The 20,108-nt window shown below is 36.6% G+C and overlaps 1 protein-coding gene across 1 annotated transcript in view; it reads right to left on the bottom strand.

Moving 5' to 3' along the window:
- The window catches only part of GC (GC vitamin D binding protein), a 38,399-nt gene extending 21,409 nt beyond the window's left edge, over window positions 1-16,990 (bottom strand). Inside the window, exons 1-3 of the mRNA XM_019663230.1 lie at window positions 16,865-16,990; window positions 2,540-2,609; window positions 1,820-1,952 (exon numbers count right to left, since the gene is read on the bottom strand). Coding sequence (XP_019518775.1) covers window positions 1,820-1,952; window positions 2,540-2,609; window positions 16,865-16,922 — 261 coding nt within the window. The 5' untranslated portion in view covers window positions 16,923-16,990. The remainder of the gene's footprint in view (window positions 1-1,819; window positions 1,953-2,539; window positions 2,610-16,864) is intronic.
- Window positions 16,991-20,108: the final 3,118 nt, after the last annotated feature.

Below are 20,108 nucleotides of genomic sequence, written 5' to 3'. Positions count from 1 at the left end.
TCATTATGGAAAAAATTGTTTTGGGATTTACATGGGAAAAAGTGCTTTTACATCCTTACAGTTATTTTTACATGTTAATTATCTTTTAAAAGGCAAACTTCTAAAGATCTTTCCTATCAATGAAGAAAAACAACATGATGAATTATATAAACCAAAAGTAAACATCTTCTCATTTCCCACATCGACTTTTATCAGATTCTCAGAACTTAGGAATTCTTAGGAACTCTTTTTTTAAAGATTTTTATTGGGGAATTGGGGGATGGGAACAGTGCTGGGGAATAGGGGGAAGGGTAACAGACAAGTTGCTGTCCTTTTGTTCTTCAGTCTAGTGGAGGATGTTGCTTCACTGGCCCAAGTTGGCACCATCATTGCTCTCTTCCTGGGCGAGGCAGATCAGTCACGGGCTTCTGGACGGCCACTCACGGGGGTGGCTGCTGGCCATTCATGCTGGCTACACACGGTAGCCCGTGGCAACCCACTGCAGCAGGGGCTGCACCCTACGCTGTTGCCGGCGACTCATGGCAGCCCAGCTCCAGGTTGAGCTGTTGTCCAGCATCTTAGCTGTAGAGGGCAGTGTCACTGGCCCTCATATGTGGGATCCAAACCGGGGCCCTCTGGCATCCCAAGTCAACTCTTAACCAATGTGCCACTCGGCCGGCCCAGGAACTCTCTTTTTTATCATTGTATCTCTTTTCAGTGAAGGTCCTTTTCCTTTCCATTTCTTTCCCTGGCAACATCCCCTTTTTACCTTTTTTATTACCTCCTTTCAAATAAAAAACATTTTCTTTAAAAAAGTGTCAAAACATTAGAAAAATGCTTTGAACTAGCAGGAGGAGGAAGGTGGTATGCAAAAAATGTGAGTCCCAACTCTGTTCTTTTATGATCTGTCTCTACAATCCTATAGCTTACCTCTGACCAATGGATTGATTAGTAAATACATGAAATAAAATAAAAATGTGTTTTGTTATTTTGATTATGGTTGGTAGCTTGATGATTGTTTATTTTAGGGTGGTTCAGAAGGTCAGGTTTGAAATGAGAGTTGTTTATGAACTTGGTGATGAGAGAAAACAATTATAAAATGTTTAGAAAGTAGGTAAGGATCAGGTAAAGCAATTAATGAGTAAGAATAATCATTGTATAGAATATATCCTGATCAGATCTTTGTAACACTGTTTTTGCAGGGAGACATTTGACTGCAGAAGCCTTTATCAAGATACATCTAAATGTCATTTGCATCAGACCTGATGACTACATTAGTAAACTGCTAGAAACACCTGTGTTTTCACTTTTTTTTCAGCTGTATTTCAGTCTATATTTTGAACCCTGTCATTGCAGCATTTTAATTTCTGCATATATACTTCAGGGGAGAAAACACAGAATGTAGTAGTATATATATATATATATATATATATATATATATATATATAGTTATATATATATATTGTTATTTATATATATATATATATATATATTGAACAATATATATATATTGTTCTGGGGCGGTCAGTACCAGGCTTGGAATGATAAAGGTATGGGTAGGCTTTTAAGATACACAGAATACATTAGAATTATTTCAAGAGGTTTATAAGTTGATATATGTCCCTGTTTTCTCATTTGAACCTGTAGGACTAGTGGGCAAAATTGATTCGTTATGCTAGAATAAACCTGGGCTCTAGGGATAATAGGCTTCATATTTCTCCCAAAATGGGAGTGGGTTGAGTTGCTATCTAGGATTTCCCAAAGCTATGGAATAGAATAAAGGACTATCTTGGCTTCCTTCTATGGCCACCATAAACATGGCCAGGCCAAGTAAACTTACCCTGTTGTCATAGCAGTCAGGGTCAGCCCCTTCAGCACAGCAGGCTTCTGTCAAGGAGACAACTTCCTTCACAAGATGACTGATCTGTTCAAATGTGCCACTGGGAAATTTTCTGCTGTATAGGACCATCGACCTGAGGGGGGATATAAAATCAATATATTAGTTAGAATTTAATTTGTTTCGCATGTGCACATGTTAAAATACAAAAATGTGTTCAGTTTTTTAAAGGAACACTGCACACATTTTCTTGACTACTGAAAAGAATATACAGTTGCCTTTTAAAACCAGTTTTTGTCCTAGGTAAATTGATCTTGTAAACCACAAGGTGGACTTGAAGTTCCATCGAACTAGCCTAATGTTCTTTCCTCTCCTAAGCCTCCCCAAATGAATCTGTTCTATAGCTTATTGCCTTTGTTTGCCAGGCCTAGCATGTACTATCTACATTGTAATTTAACTTAGAAAACTGTGCTTACTTATTCTCTTTCAACTCATTACTTTACATACTGGTAATAAATTCTTAGACCATAGTAATGACAGTTCAACTGGAATCTTTGGGTATCTTTCATTTGCCTGACACTTCTGCCCAAGTTGATCCTGGGCTCTATTCTCTTAATCTTAGCAGAGATCAGTTCAGCCCTTCATGGTGAATTGAAGTTACCTCACACACATTTTTATTCAAGGTCAAGTAACCAAGAAAGTGAGTGAATACCTCATACTTACAAAGATGTGAAATCATCTTTTCCTAGATTGGCGATTTCCTTGCAGACTTTATCCTTCTCATAATCTCGTCCTAGGAACCAAAAATAGAAAATTTTGTGTCTATTCCCTTTTAGAGAATGTTACATTACATACATATGTATAAAGGATTCCTCCACATGACTTACCTGTAATCAAAGTAGCATTTTCTCAATAGCTATATAGGATTCCATTTGGGGGTGCATTTCTAGCTGTTTTATCAAAATGGGTCAGAATTTTATGGCATGCTATACCTTTTAATGCACAGTAGTAAAAAAGAGTGAACTAACACTGAAAGTAGATCAATCAAGAGCCAGAACCTATTGAAATGGCAGTTATTTTCCTAGGTCACATCTTTACAATAATGCTAAAACGGGACATTTTACCCCTCTCTTCTTCATCTCAGCTTTAACTAAGGCCTTGAAAGAAACAAGAACAAACAAGAAATGGAGAGTGTCTACATTCCACAGTGAAGAACTAGCCCCACTAAAGTGGGACCTTAAAGGAGGTGTGTGAGAATGAGTGTTGCCATGCCTGCTCTATTACCCACCTCCAGACTCTATAAGGGAAAGAAAGCTAGGAATTCAGATGAGGGAAGAGATGAAAATTAAGCAAAATATTTTTTTGGAGAAAGTTGGCAGCGTGGTGGGTTTGGAGGAATGGTAGGAAGTGCTCCCTCCCACGTCAAGCATAGTGAGAGGGACTTCAAGGAAAACATTCAGATCTTGGTAGGTTTCCCTTAGTGTTTTGGGTACAATGAAAGGTGTCTGATTCAGACTGGAGAAATCTAAAGAGTGAGGGGACTGATTCAGTAGCTTGAGGCAACAAAAGAGAAGGCTATGAGTGGGAAGCCATGCTGTGGCCTACGGACCTGATGTAGATAAAGCAGGAGAGAAAGCTGGCCTAGAGTTGTCTCAAATGTTCCCCTTCTCCCCTCTTCCTTTCTCTGCCTCCCTCTCCCCCTCTCTGTGCTCCCCCACCCTCTCAGAAAAGGACTATCTAAAGGATAGCAGGGTTGCCAACAGTGGGATACCTCTGTGCAGGGGCAGCCAGTTGAAAATCAGAGGACCAAAGGAAAGTTTTAAGCTGCCAATTGGATGTGAGAGATCCCCAGGGATAATGGGAAAGGGAATTCCAAAGAAGCCACAAACAGAAAATGTCAACATGGAACATCTGCCATAGCCAGAAAGCAAAACACTGGCTCACAAAGCTGCCCACTGAATTAGGTTTCCCTGCTGCTTACCTCTCCTGCTAGCTTATTCCTTTCCTGTGTCTGAGGAGCCAAATGCAGCCTAGAGAGGGTGAGGAAGGAGAAGAGGAGAGGAAGCAGAGAAAAAGAGAGGACAGTGTACGTGTCTCCATTTCCCACCACAGGCAACGGGACTGAAACAGGCCTGACCTGGGGCAGTAGCTTCAACTTTAAGCAAATTTACTAATTTTTGACCATGTAAGACAAGCAGGTAGCCCCATGACTGTTATGAGGCAGTTATTTTGAGCTTCAGAAGTACCAGAGGACCTTTGATTTGAGAGTGAAAAGAAAAATCATAGAATCTACCCTTCAGTCCATTCATGTGACTGGGAAGAGCTAGTTTGCACAGGAGATGAGCTTTCTATTGTTTGTGAAACCCACTTGTTCAACACACCTATTACATACATAATAGGGTGGACACATGGAAGGTAGTCAATGTTTTTCTTCCCTGATACATATTTTATGCAAATAAGTCTAGGACAATTTCCTTTGGAAAAAAATGTAAGAAGCGTATAATTGGCTCAGTTTTTGTTCTGAGATAAGCGGTTTTAACTTTTAGTAACTTATCTTCCTGGTATCAAAAATCTGAAAATCCATCTCAGGTGACAGCAGTTATTGTCATGCCTTTTTACCCCCTAAATGTCCTCACCTCCCTAACAGTTACAATTCTGTGGAAGAGAAGCCAGGGTAGGAAATTTTATTTTATGGTTTGGAGTGCATGGTGGTGGTAGTTGGATGTAGGCTAGAGGGGTTTTCTTTTTCTTTAAAAAAAAAATTCTGTTTACGATTTATTAGATTTAATGGTGAAAATGCTTGATACCCTATAGAGGATTTTTTTTTTTTTTTTTTTTTTTTTTTTTTTTTTTTTTTACTTTTAGCTGAGCCATCCTGTCACCTGTTGGCAGCTCAGCAGCTGCTCAGCTTAGGCCAGGACTTGAACCATTGTTGCTCAGAGCTCAAACTCTACAGTGAGCTCTTAACCAACTGAGCCACTCAGCTGGCCCACAAGTAGAGGATGTTTTTGCACTCTGTATCTTTCAGGTGGAAAACTCAGATGAGAAGATTCAGAATTGAGGAAAAAGATATTCTTAAGCTACATTTTGTAATGAAGGACCAACCCAAATATCATTAAAATCACATAGAAGAAACTACATGTTCAAATCTCACATTATCTTGGAAATTTGGACAAACACAGTAGGATTGATAAAGTTAATAGTCAATGGAGTACAAAAAGCCACTTGCAGCAAACCTCTGTTACATCTGAGAACCTTCACGTCTAGTACACACTTTCTGGAATTTATTGACTAGTTTACCAGGTTGGATATTGTCTGTTTCAAAAGGTCAAAAGAAGGCAGAAAATGTCCATTAATCATTAATGGCATTCTGTGGGATTGGTGATTAGAGCATAGAGGGGAAGAATTTAAGGTAGAGCTGTACCCTGTAATAAAGAGCTATAACATTAGGATGTCAATAGAGCTGTTTTATGTTGCTCTTAAGGTATAGCTAGGTAAAATAGATTTTGGTTCAATGTGAGAACTTGACTGTCACCATGGCTAAATAATAGCTGAAATGATGAACAGCTTGAAGCAGTGAGTTTGTTTTGTTACTGAAAATACTCAAATGGAGTTTAACCATATATATTAAAGACTCCTGATTTTAGTACAAGATTGTACCTTCTTGATCTTTAAGATCACTTTTACAAGGGATTATAAAATAATCTCTCTTAGAAGTAGTAAAAAATTATATGGAATGCTTTTTCCCCAAAGCTTACTGTGTTTACAAAAAAAATAGCTCTAATAAAAACGTCTTTCTGTTTTTAATGCATAGGAGCTAACTTTGTTTAATAAAATGTTCCTACTAAAGTGCAGAGGTTATTTTTTGTTAATATTTTTCATTGTAGCCATTCAATAACATTCAAAATGAGAGCCTGTTTGCAAAGGGGGGCACCTCTGATGATGGTTTTGAGAAGTATTTTGTTTCTAGCTTTCCAGGTTCAGATTTCTCACTTCACCAAAATATTGGTTTTCATTCAGTGTGTTACAGGAATGTGTGAGTACATGTGAATGTAGTGAAAATGGCCACTACAGATTATCTCTTGTTAAATACCTTTAATTAAATCAACTACTTATGTTTGCACAGAAGTACATTAGAATCCGCAGTCATTATGTACAGCTTTAGTTAGAATGCAAAATTATTAGAGAAAAGTGGAAAACTAGATTGACTACACAAGACTAAAAATGGTTTGGGAACCGTTCTAGTTGGACTATTCAGCCTTGGACATGACAGAATCAAGGAAGAAGCCCAAAAGGGAGGCACTGAGGAAGTTCAGAATAAAAATATACGGGTAAAACTGCTCTTACAAAACTGACCTGTAGAGGAAGCTGTTGCATCATGTATCTTTCAGGTGGACTACTTGAAATATATTTCTGATTTTAAAATTTTCATTTATTCATTTACCAAAGAGAGCATATACAGCTTACAAGACTAGGCAAATACGTTAATCATTTTTTCATCTTCCAAAAAAACAATAAATACTAAAGTTAATTTGCAGTGTGATCATTACAAATTGATTTCTCATTCCAAGGAATACTGCTTAATAAATATTTTTTTCATGCCAGTCGAGCTCTCTTTGATTCATATAATTAAATCCTCTCTTGAATGAATTGTAAATGACATATTTTGTTCGTTATTGTGCATGTGGTTATACAGAGGGCGGTCTGGACTTTAACATGGTCCCAGTAAACATTGCATAATCTTAGTGACACTGGTGAAATCTTTTTCACACAGTGCCATCTCAACAGTAAATGTTTACAAATTTCATTAACAGAATTTTGCTTTTTGGAATAGCATGTCTTATTTCTATCTGTATTGTGAAACATTCTGATAAGTCCTGTCTGATTCTGGGCTTTTGAAAACAAATTTGATTTACTTTTGGGAAATCTTTAGTGCTCCGTGTATCTCACCTCTCCCAACATAGCTGACAATATTAATTCATCCAGGCAACATACGCACTCTGTTGGTTCAGTATTGGGTTCAGCATTGGGTTCAGTATTGAATATACGATGGAAAGCAAAAGAGACATATCTCTGCCTTCATGGAACTTTCAATCTAGTGGGGATAGTCAATAAGATACTGTCTTGGTACAAACTTAACTAAAAGAAATTATTTTGAATGCTTTAACTTTTGTTAGAATCTTTCTGTAAAACCAATTTGGTCATGTAGAGAAGCTGTTTATACACCATTGAATTGGATACATGCTTATACAGAATCCTAGGAACTGTCTTAAGTTGCTATTTCCTATTGTTTTTCTGAAAAATCATGAGGTTTTAGAGCTCTGTTGGAATTTTATAGTTTGGCAATTTTATTCTTCTGGCATTTTATTTCTGACAGGCTCATCTGTGTCAGAAAAGGTCAGTATATTTGTTTTCTGCTTTTTTTTTTAACTTTAACCTTTTAAAAATATGGTTTGCAGTGCTTATTCAAACAGTCAGGCTAGATATTGGTGATTTCAGAGAAGTGGTTTTACTTCAGAAATTAAACATTGCTGGGTTGGTTTAGGAAGACAACCTGATTATTAAAGCTAAACAAAATGGTTGATTTGGAAACACCGTAAATTAAGATGTGGCAATTGAATTAACATTTATTTCATGTTCAGGCATTTAAAAAGGTTTCTTCTCCATTGATATTTTTAATCATATAAAGAATTAATCTGGCTTCTCATGTCGACATTGATGCTAACTGTCAGGTATGCAGTTTTCTGAGTCTGAGCCACAAGAGAGAAATTCAGATCTTTTAATTACTAAACCCAGAGAGCTACATGACATCTACGGATTAACGAGCATAGAAGAAATTAAAGATACCGTTTAGGATGCCATCAGTGGAACTAATAGAGCTTCATTTCAAATCTTGAAAATTAAAAAATAGTAATAGATACAGGGTCAATGGGTCCATTGCCCAGAAACTACAGTTGCAATATAGGTGGCCTGATAGTCACTCAAACTAATGCCCTTGGGTTCCCCATGGGTAGTAGCCTACATAGCTGCTACACTCACCAAAGTCCACAGGAGGCATTCTTCCTCCATGCATCTCTTTCCACCTCCGCTTCCCTTCAAAGGTTGGGCATCTGGTCATCTACAAATGCTTTTGCAGGGGTGCAAATAGGGGAGCAAGTTTCCCTCTCCCACCTTTGGGACGGATGAGGGTGATGTCCCCTGCATCCTGACTTGGGAACAGAATGCATTGCAGGGTTTAAATTTTAAAGCAATATAAGAATAAATACTATCATGATAATGGTTCACATCTGGGTGCCAACAATTTGGCAGGTACTGTTTCAAATATTTTTTACATATTATCTTCATCTCAAAAATCCTATGAGATTTGTAGTCATCATGGTTCACCTCCCACATTTATGACATATTTTTGTGTGTCACTTTAAAAACTTCATCTCTATGTATAAATTATTTCTATGGAAAATTGTGTTAATATCCAAATAATTGAACAATTAACTTTTTGAGCTTTTTATTTTACCTGCGTTTGAGAATTACTCTATTGAAATTTAGTATTATTCTTTTTATGGTATTGAAAGAGTCTTTTATTCCTGCCCTTCTGAAGTCTTCATTTATTACTACCAGTCCTGGAAAAGTACTTTCTTCCTTTTCATATTCTCTTTTTTAAAAGAAACTTGCAAGTTCTGTTAAACCTTGCAAATAGGAAGGTGAGCAGTTTGGCTGAAAGTCTCAGTCTGGTGCTTTGGTCTCTGCAGAGACAGGGATATATAGTATATTCACTAGGTATTTGCTAATAGATCTTAGACAGCAGTACAATACTAATCATGTTCCCTTTAAGCAGAATTGTCTTATTTTCTATGAAAGTTCTTTCAATGCAAAGATCATATTGTTAGATCCTGAGTGCCTGGTACAACTCTGAACAGACACGAGTATTCAAAAAGCCAATTCACTAAGCATTTATTATGAAATCTGAAGAAAGTATTATTCAGTAAGGAATGGCAAAGTCATATTTCCGTATTGTATACCTTTGAGTTGATAAAAACAGGAAGAGGTGATGATTCTGCCTCATTAACTAACCATGCACTCTATCTTTTAATTAAAATAATTCAGAAAATATTGGATACGGTTGATTTTCTTTCACTGTTTCCTATCAATCCACACATCTCAATGGCTATTAAAACTACATAATTTGCATATGCATAGTTAATCCAATGACAAGGCTATAATATTCATTTTTATCACTATCTGTCTCTGTCATCATACATGGTTTCTGTCAAGCAGATCTCTTGAACCTTTTAAATGCATTTGTAAGTCCAACAGATTATACCATAAATGGCATTATTTTGTATATGAAAATTCCTTTTCAAAGGTTATTGAGCATTTTTTATCATAAAACTATTTGTATAAACTTTTTACAAGGCCAAAACAATTCTATAGTACATAATTGTTATGCTGAAGTACTAACCTTTTTTTTTTTTTTTACATAATGAAATGCAATTTTCTAAATATAAAATTCCAGCAAGAAAATGAAGACTCATTATTGGACACTATCCAAGACACCAAGGATAGCAAATCAAATGCCCTTAGGATGTAGGAACTGTGTAATTTAACATTTGATCCAAGTGAAGAAAGGAAAATGCCCAATGGTAGTTCCATGGTTCTACTTGAATAAGGGCCAGTCATAATTCAGCTCCAGGTCATTGTTGCCACGTGAAAACTTAGCCCTAATGCTACGTCTTCTCATTCTTTTAGAGAAGCTAGAAATCTGGATTTTTACGTGAAATCTTCAGATTTTAAAATGTTGACAACAAATCAAGTTAATCTTTAAAGACAGCTTTCTGACCCAAGCCATGAAGCCAAAGAAAACACCTATGGCTGCCTTATCATGATTATTTTATATATTATCATGATTTAGGGATGAGATCCTGGATCCAGACAACCTGGATTTGAATCCCTACTAATAGGGAGACCAAGGGCAAGTTCTCTATCTTGTCTGTTCCTTCTCAGCCTTCTCATTTGTAAAATGGAGACAATTGTTTCTCATAGGATTGTTGTGAGGATTAAATCAGTTAATACAACAAGGTGTGATCAAAACATACAGTGAATGTTTAAGTTAAAAAAATTGTTACAGTAAAAGACACGTTGCCATTAATCCCCCCTCAAAATAGTCCCCCTCGCTTCAACCACACTTATCCCTTCATTCTTGCCCCTTTCTGAAGCAGTTCTGGAAGTCCTCTTTTGTCACTGTCTTTAGTTGTGCTGTCATGGCTGCCTCGATGTCCTGAGTCACTTTGACTTTGGGGAAGAGCCAGAAGTCTCATGGTGCCAGATTTGGTGAGTAAGGTGGATGAGGACACACTAACATTTTTATTTGACAGAAATTGCCATACCAGAAGCGATGTGTGACATGGAGCATTGTCATGATGGAGGATGATTTATGGCACACTTTAAAACACACCTTCTCTCAACAGCTCACACCCAACTGACTGCAGTAAACAAATTGAATCTTGTCACACACTGTTAATAAGGTTCCATGTGCCACTTCCCATATTGAAGATCCCTGCCTTTCCATTGGATGGCACTCGGCAGTAGCATTTACTGATTTTGTGATCACAACAGAAAGGCTCTGTGTCACACATCACTTCTGGTATGGCAATGTCTGTTAAAAAAAAAAAACACAAAAAACCATTACAAGTGTGTCCTTAAACTTATTCACCAGATCTGGCATGTGACTTCTGGCTCTTCCCCAAAGTCAAAATGACCATAAAAGGAAAACATTTTTAATTGATTCAGGAAATCGAGGCAGCCATGACAGCTCAGCTAAAGACACTCACGAAAGAGGTCTTCCAAAACTGCTTCAGAAAGTGGCAAGAACAGTGGGGTAAGTGTGTTCGAAGCGAGGAGGCGTATTTTGAGGGGGATTAATGGCAATGTGTCTTTTACTGTAATAATTTTTTTATTTAAGCATTCATCATATTGTTTGATGACACCTCGTATATGTGAAATGCTTAGAACAGTGCCTACCCCTCCACAGTAAACAATATTTACTTGTCAGTTATTGTTATTAGCTAAATCAAGTCAGTTTGTGAATATTTTTATACATTTGCATGAAACAAATCTCTATTGACCATATACCAAGAGTAAGGTACCATGGAAAAGAAAACTCTAAAGCCATCAATACTTAAGGAAAGGAAGTCTAAAAGTAGAGATAAGTATACAACACTAACAGTGATCATTGCCATAGGAGAAATTGAAGCAAAGCATTATGAAATTTTAGAATGGGAAGAGGGCTTTTAGAAAGCTTCATGAAAGAAACTATTATTTGAGCTGGGCCATGAATGATGGGTAGGATTTTAACTGGAGTAAATGAATTAGGAGAGGGATTTTAAGTGGAGAGGACAACATGAAGATAGAACTGAAGTTGGAAAATCACAAGTCATGTCTAGAGACTAATAAACAGTCGGATAAGGAAACTGGAGTATGGAACTTAAACACAGAAAGACTTAATAGTCAAAGTTTTACTTCTTTTTTAAGGTAATTATTGAAATATATTCATGTAAGGGAATGATCAACTCAAGCTGTGTTCAAATAATAGAAAACTTAGATTTAAGATAAATGGTACCTTCTTCATAAGGCTGTTTTATGAAACAAGTTGATCTATATAAAAATGCTTAGCACATCTCCTAACATGTGGTAAACACTCAACGAATATTAGCAACTCTTCTTATAGTAAAATCCAGTGATAATATATAGTATCAAATTTTATATTCCTTTGTGATATGGACATATGATTTCCTTTAGTCCTCTCATGTGGCAGGCTAAATTATTTCTGGTCAGAGGAATATGGAAAAGAAGGTAAAAATAGAAAACTCCCAGGGAGTAGGGAAGTTAGTTAATATGTACCCCAGTCATCTCCTGGCCAACTCTCCCAACTTTATTAGATCTGGCCAATAAAATATCAACAATTGGATGCCTTGACTCAGTGCTGCTTTTCTTCAGGAAGTCCCAGCTAGTCACAGGACCCAGGAACCTACCATATTACATTTCTATTGCTACTGTAATAAACTACCGCAAGTTTAGTGCCTTAAACAACACAGATTTTTGTACCTTACAATTTTATTGGATAATCTGTCACAAATAGCAGTGGGCTAAAATCAGTGTGTGAGCAGGGTTATAGTCCTCCTGGAGGCTTTCGGGAGGGTCCATTTCCTTGCCTTTTCTAGCTTCTAGAGGCGGCCTACATTTCTTGGCCCCAGGCCGGTTTCCTCCATCTTTTACACCAGCAACTTGGTATCTCTGTGCTGTTGTTTTTTGTTTGTTTGGCTTTTGTTTGTTTGTTTGATTTTTAAAGTCGCCTCTCCCTCTGACTGACCCTCTTCTGCTTCTCCCTTCCACTTTTAAGACCCTTGTGGTGACATTGGTCCCACCTAGACAATCCCAATTGTTTTTTCTACTTTCAGGTCAGCTGATTAACAGCCTTTCTTCTGTCTGCAACTTTTAATTCTCTTTGCAATATAACCTAACCTATTCACAGTTTCTGGGCATTAGGATGTGGACATTTTTGGAGGGTTCTCATTCTGCCTACCACACACTCATTAATATTTAAGCCTGAGGGCATACCCACCATTAGGTAACTCCAAACAGAGATTAGAATTGGAGTGGATTTGTATCAGACAGCCTGATCCCTAGATTCCCACCAGCCAGCTGCACATGCTCAACCCCATCGTTTCATTAATCTCACAATAATGACCCTGATATTTTAATGCAATCCATTCATTTTTGGACTCCATTTATCACATTGTGTCAAAGTTTATATTGTATTTTAATAATAATTAATTGGGCAGGGAATGGGAGGTAGGGATTTGGTTAGGAAGACATAAAAGCCAGGTAAAGGGAAACAAAGGCCTGGACTAGGACAGTGTATGGAAACGGAATGGAAGCCTAGTAGGTTTGAGAAGTGGTGTTCAAAGACTTTGAGAAGCAGACATATGCAGGAGGCAAAGGGGAGCCACATAAGGAATAATGAGAAGGTTTCTACAGTAGAACTCTTTATACAAGGCTGATCCATTTCAAGGCTGAAATTTATAGAATGTGGAAATGTTTAAATATAGACAATAAGATGAAGAAAGGAGTCCAAGAAGGCTGTATAGGATCAAACATAAATAATCCAGATATAATGATGCCAGGAAAATAGGGAAATGAGAAGACAGCTAGTTCATGGGATGGGGTGAACTGGTATCTGGACCAGTTGTGGATGATTCAGAGTAGGCAGTATGAATTTCACTTAATTTCCCCTACATTGGTGTTAGTGACAGGTATTTCTCTCTTATACTTGGTCTTCCCTCAAATAAAATCTTTTGCTAATGTATCTCAAAGGCAGCAATGCAGTGATAGCATTGTCTTTGTAAACATAACTAATTAGCAAAAAATTCTGGTTCTGCCAGAATTCTACATTTTACATTCTACATTTTAACTCATTACAATAAACAAATGAACAGCTGGTGATAAGGTAAGGTGATGAATGCTTAGAAAAAAAGAAGCATGGTAAGGGAATAGGGAAAAATGAAGTGGTAGGTGCTATTTGATATAGGTTAGTCAAGGAATCCTTCTCTGTGCATGAACTTGGAGCAAACACCAGAAGGAGGTGAGGAAGGGAGCTATGTGGATATCAGGGGGATCAGTGTTCTAAGGAGAGGAAGGACTAGTACAAAGCCCTGACATACAGAGTTCATAGGGTATGGAACAGTGTGGAGGACAGTGTGGGTACAGCAGGGTGAATGGGGGGGGGAATAGAAAAAAAGGTTGCAGTGGGCAGAATAAATAAGTTAGGTGATCATAACTACTGGAGGAGAGAGTTATCAATTCCTTTTAAGGGTTTCTTCATCTCCTTCCTTTATGGATTAATCTTGTGGCCTTTTAAAGAGCACACACACTTATCCCTACACCAACGCATGATGGTGAGTTCATACCAGGCATTGCGCGTCACAGCAATGAAATGTGATATTGCTGTTGATGTCCGAGAAGGTTAACATTGCTTTTGATGACGAAGTTAGCTACTTCTCTGGCTTGGATCCTCTTCCTTTCCCCTCTTCGCTAAGCATTTTTTATGTTTTTACTCTGGTTTCTTTGTGAACTTGGATCAGACCATGCTTGTTCCTAGCTCAGGACTTTTCCACCTGAGTTCCTCCCACTTCCAACTCACTTCTAGATCTTTACACGGCTGTCTTCTTTTCATCATGTAATTCTCACCACCTGTGTCACCCCTCAGTAACAATTATGTAGGTTTTGCAGGAAGTTTATAAAGTTATTTGGAAAAACAGAGGATACCTACTTATCCTAAGTTACTTCTCTCTGGCATTCTGTACAGCTATGTTTCTGAATCAAACTTAGGACAGCTTTGTTTGTCAAGTGGTTACTGATGAAGAGGCGGGCAACTTGTAAAAAGGAGAAACAGTGATTCAGTGGTGGTTAGGGAGATTGGGATAACCCACATTGTCCAAGGCTGTTTTGACAAGCAAGTGGAAAAAGGAAAAATCCAGCTCATCCACCAACCCCAGGGGGACTTTCTTTCCGTTTGATATTGTTTAGTAAAAATGTATGCTGAGAATGAAGTGCTTAAAGCAAAAATGAAAATCATGTTGATAGTAAATATCCTATTCTTGCCAACAGCTCTTATAAACTATAATGGTTTATTTCCTGTTAGCATTATTGCCTTGGTAATTGTATAGCTGCGCCAGCTGCCTTGGTTGCTTGTGTTTGTTTGCGGTTGTGGTAAGAAGGAAAGAGAAAGATACATTGCAGATTAGTGCTACATCCATTTCAGTCCTGGGAAAAGAAGCCAAGTGGAGGCCACTGGCAAACACTGCCTTTTGCCTTTCAAGGGGTAGCTAAAGTGGATGTTTTCTTATGACACCATCTAGATTTGGCATATTTGGTAAGCCCTTCTCTCCCCAGATGTGAACTAAATCCCCAGTGCTGTTTGATCAAAGAGGACTGGCCTCACTGGAGCTGATGTTCATGTTGAGCTGCAGCAGTATCCATTTTAGAATTGAGGTTTTCCAAAGAATACTTTCATGGGGTACAGGCATTTTAGGAACAGCCAGTATGTTTGGGAAATTCTGAGTTAAGTAAGGTTTCTTTCTTATAGAAATTCTAAAACAGGACCTTTGGATCAACAAAGGTGTCCATTGTGAACTTACCAAGGACTAATGTATGTTTTACTTCTTAAATGTGTTTGGCCATAGAAACTTTTCCCAAGATAAATCTTGAGTGAAATATACTTTGGAAAAAGTGTTCTAAACAAATGCTGTGGGTGATCAGTTAGCTCTCCAGGGCTGTACCAGGCAGAAAGAACTGCAGCCCAGACCAATCTCCCACCATCCAAAGTTCTCAACTCCTTTATCTATATACTTTGCAACTTCCTGCTAGAGGGTGCATATGTAACTTCCAAGTAAACCACTAACTTGATATTTGGGTCATGCTCAGACATTACAGAATAGAGGACTGATGGTCAGGAGTACCATCTCCAAATGTTGAATATTTGTTACTTATAAATGTATTCTATGTCTCAGGGAATATCATCAGACCTATGGCACCTGGGTAAATTGAAGTTCATTGTGAAGTTTAGGCCTTTAAGGGAGCTGGCTTGAGGTTTTTAGCATCCATTTCATTAAAGCCAGAGAATACCGAAAGATGTCAAAATGGAGGCTGCAGAATACTCTGCTATTTTTCAATGGACAGTGTAACTTTTTGAGGTGAAACCAATGTACACTTATTGAGTGACTCATGTCCCACATTATGGTGTCCACATATAATTCCAGGATCTAACCATGACTGGACCTTCTGCATTTTGAACATTCTGAACTAAATCTGCTTCGGTAGGAATTTTCAGGTTCAGCTCTGCTCCAGGGAAACCTTGGGCAAAAGAGTGACCTTTTAGGGTTTCTTGGGTCTTGGCCTATTCAGAGGTCTTGTAAGGGACACAATTTATTTTCCTTATTTACACCCCAATATATCTCAGACTTTGTAGTCTTACATAAAGAAAGATCCATAGCTTATTTAAGAATCTATGGATGAATAAGACAAAATTTTAAATACTTTGAATAAAAGTAAGAACAAGGAAAAGTGAATGTAAAAACAATAAGGAAATGTCAGCAGTAAGATTATTCATGTCATAGTTAATACCAATAATTCCTGGCACATACATACACATATTTTATTCCAATGATTAAGTACATTATTAATATGGATACTAATGTATGACTTAAGTGAGACTTTTAACTGAAGGCACTAAATGAAAATTAACTTTTCAAAGCAGATTCCCTTAGAAACATTGAAGAATCAGCCAGAAAAGTAAATTAAAACTAGTTATAAATTTTGCAGCTTGGGAACTTTCCCCAGTTATATGCATAATTTCAGCTTATATAATTTAAAAAGGTTTTAAACATTGCTAAGAGATAGAGACACCATTTGAAGAATAATCTTAATAAAAAATATAGTTCAATTATCTTTTAATAGTCTTGTTTCATAGCTATTGAATTATTTTATGTGGGATATTTTAGAAACGATAATGCATTTTCAAATATTACACATACAGGAAGGATTCCTTGAAGAGGAGCTATGAAATCTCAGTAGACCTCATGCATCATTGATATGGTATATTATGCCCTCAAAGGCAATAAGTATTTGAAGTCTGAAAAAAATGCTCAATGATGATTCATAGACTCCATTTGTGTTATCTTTTAACAACTAAAACATTTCTAATTTCAAACCATTCTCTCCAGGTTTTGGTTATCAGAAAAGCGAGGAAGCATAACTAATTATATAATTTTTCTTTTGTTTCATGAGATTATCTTACTTTTTTTTGGCTATTCCAATTGAATGCTATATATACCACATATGAGCTCAGACGTGATTCTCTTTGATTCTTCCTTTTCTCCCCAACATATTCACAAATTCTTCTGTTTTTCACCTTTTGTATAATTTTAAAAAATGGTAACAGAAAATTGGACTAGTAAGAGTTCTCATACATAGTCACACTACTGGAAGTCTTACCTCTTTCTAGAGCATGCACAAATGCTACAGCAAGCAGGAAAATCAGGACTTTCTTCATTTTCCTGCCGGCAAGTCCTGCAGCACTCTTGTTTCCTGCAGGTTACCCAGTAAAAAATGGCAGCTCAAAGTAATCAATTCCCTTTGACTGTTTCCCAACTATGACCTAATCAATCATTAATCTCTACACAGAAGCAAGGGCAGTCATCCTTGGCCCACAGAGATAAAATAATATCAATCAAGGCAAATAAACACCCTGGGGAAAACGTAGTGACAAATCTACGAGATTTTAATCATTAACTTTGTTAAACTGAAAAAGGGTCAGGGTATACACAGATTATTTTCCACTGCTGCTTTTTACTAAAATTTATTTAATTTATTAGTGGGTACATCCTGCCTCCCTTTTATAGGGTTGTATGTATTTCTTGGACATCCCCTACCCTTCTCATATATAAATGAAAACTTGGAGGTTTTTGTGTTTCTCCTTCCCTCCCTCCTTTCTCTGTTTTAACCTACTACAAATAAGGATTACCTTAAAATACTGCAGACTAGTTTTTTAAGTAATAAGGGGAAAAACAAGAGTGAAAAGCCAATTGATCACAATTGCTCAAATCCATAATTCAGTGCTATAAAGTGTATTGAAGAGGATGGGATATTACTTTATATTCATGTGCTATATTAAACTTTTTGAAGTTACTGAGACACACACACACACACACACACACACACACACACACACACACACACACGTGCACATATAATCTTTTCCATGAGGCAAATAATAACTGGAGAGGCTAAATGACTTTCCCCAAATCACAAAAATTAGTGATGAACCTTGGAGTTTCTGCAGCTAATTTAAAGTCCTTTCTATCAATACCGTACAACTAGTTTATTTTAGGATACTATAACTTGAGAGCTCACAGTGGCTTTGTACAATGTGGAATTCAACATCTTCATTTTACAGAAGAGGAAACAAAGTCCTAGATTATGTGACTTGCCCAGAGAGGCACAAGTAGTTACCATTCATTGGAATCAGGTCAGCTCCTGGTTATTACAACAGTCCTCTTTTCAGGGAGCAGGATTAGGTAGGGGTTGGGTATACAGGCTCTAGAATCAAATCCCTACTCAGCTCTTATTGGCTATGTAATCGTAGGAAATTATTTTGTCTCTTTAAGTCTTATTTTTCTCATATACAAAATGGTGATAACTCTTAGTACCCTTGTCATAAGATTGTTGTGAGTTTAATTAAGATAATTCATGTGTAGAGTTTACTATAACACCAAACACATAGTAACATGTTTTAATGTTTTCTATTAGTCTTATTCTAGTTATTACCACTTTCTCCACTGGATTTCCACATTTATAATCTCTAAAAAGATCATTGGAATTAATGAGGCCTGGAACTCAGTGGAAAATTTAAAACCGGCCCTGTATCCTAGGTTTAGAAGCATCACAGATAAGTGATTAGAATTCCATTATCAATTTAGTAAGCTAAGGATATTGCATGGGCATACTCCATCAAAATCTTGATAAATCACACTAAGCAGTTACATTTTTTTGTCAGATCCTCCATCTATATTGAAAATACTTGGGTGTTAGTTTCTGAAAATAGAGTCCAGTTAGCTGGAAGAAGATGACTAAGCAAGATCAAAGCAAAGATATCTGTGCAAGGCCAATGGGAACCCATGTGGTAAAGGAGATTAGCAGATAGTGTGAACATTGTTGGAGGGAATATGGGAAGATAGCCTTGCTGTTCAAAAATCAACTTCCTGCCTACCACAAATCTAAACTTTCCCTTTGGTTAAGCTCCTAGTTTACTTTGCAAGCTAATTTAAAAAATGCTTTTGTTTTACTGTAAATTATTTGGAAACAAAGAGACTCTAATAGTGCCAGAGTTGAAAAATAATTGACAAACCCAGAATTCAGAGAATAACTGTTAACACATTATAGCTTTCATTTTTATTTAAGATAATACAACATATGTACTTTTGTAGTTTTTTATTTAATGGTGTTTCAGTCATCTTCTGATGATTAATTCATTCAAACATATAGCTAGTTGTTTCCTATGATTTTGCTACAGAGTTTAAGACCAACCTGTTCTTTCACTGAATGGTTTAAAATTAGACAATTTTTAGTTGTCAAAAGATAATGCAAATGAGGCTCTGAACTGTCATTGAGCATTTTTTCCAGACTTCAAATATTTTAAAATAATTATCTTGGCTTTTGCAATAACATCAACCACTTTTGTTTAATGATAAACTACATGAAGCAAGAATTGCAACATCTCATTTAGGTGTTCTCTTGAGAAATCTCTACACTAGCTGCCAAATGCATTTACCTTTTGCTAACTGAAAAAAGGGTGAGAAAGACAAAGGCAAGCCCTCTTACACTGTTATAGCAGTAGTTACAGCAACTCAGAAATTTATTTATTACAGAAATAATTTGTTTTAATTATTTTTTAAATTATTCTTTAAATATTTAAGCAATGGAATTTTAACAGTTGTTTTGCCCATAAAGAACTGATTGGAAATAGTCTCCCTCTACTTTATCTTGCCATTGGCTTCAGAAAAAAAGTAGGATTTTCCCTAAGTAAAGCTAGCTCTAGGCAAAATTGTAAGACAAAGTCCATCTGTAGGTCTATCCCTATCACATTTTTCTCTTTGTGCCAAAGCTGCTTGGAAACTTACATTATGCTACTGCTATCCTGTATATAGTGTCTTTTTTTTTCTGATTGCATTCAAGATTATCACTTTACCTTTGGTTTTCAGTACTTATCCTCTGTACATAGTGTTGTGCTTTTCATATTTGTCTTGATAAGCATGAATTGAGCTTCTTGTATCTATAAGTCAATGTGTTTGTTGTTGTTGCTTTTTACCAAATTTGTGAGATGTTCAGCTGTTATTTTGCAAGGACTTTTCTGACACATTCTCACTCTTTTCTCTTTGGTACTTTAAATACTCAAGCTCCCAATGGTGTATTAGACTATTTGATATTATCCTACACATTTCTGAGGTTCTACTCAGTTTCTTTAAACTTTGTTCTCTCTGTTTTTCAGTTTGTATAATTCTTTTTCATTAGCCTCAAGTTCATTATTTTTCTATCTCTAATATCATTCAAAGAATTCAGCATTTTTCAGTTTTAGAATTTCTATTTGATTTTTTAAATAGGTTATGTTTTGCTGCTGAGATTCTGTTTACTCATTAAGACTACTTGTATGTTTACTTCTAATTCTTCAAACACATTATCC

Source organism: Hipposideros armiger, unplaced genomic scaffold (assembly GCF_001890085.2).
Source record: "Hipposideros armiger isolate ML-2016 unplaced genomic scaffold, ASM189008v1 scaffold_386, whole genome shotgun sequence".
NCBI lineage: Eukaryota > Metazoa > Chordata > Mammalia > Chiroptera > Hipposideridae > Hipposideros > Hipposideros armiger.
This window is presented reverse-complemented; position numbering and strand designations above follow the sequence as displayed.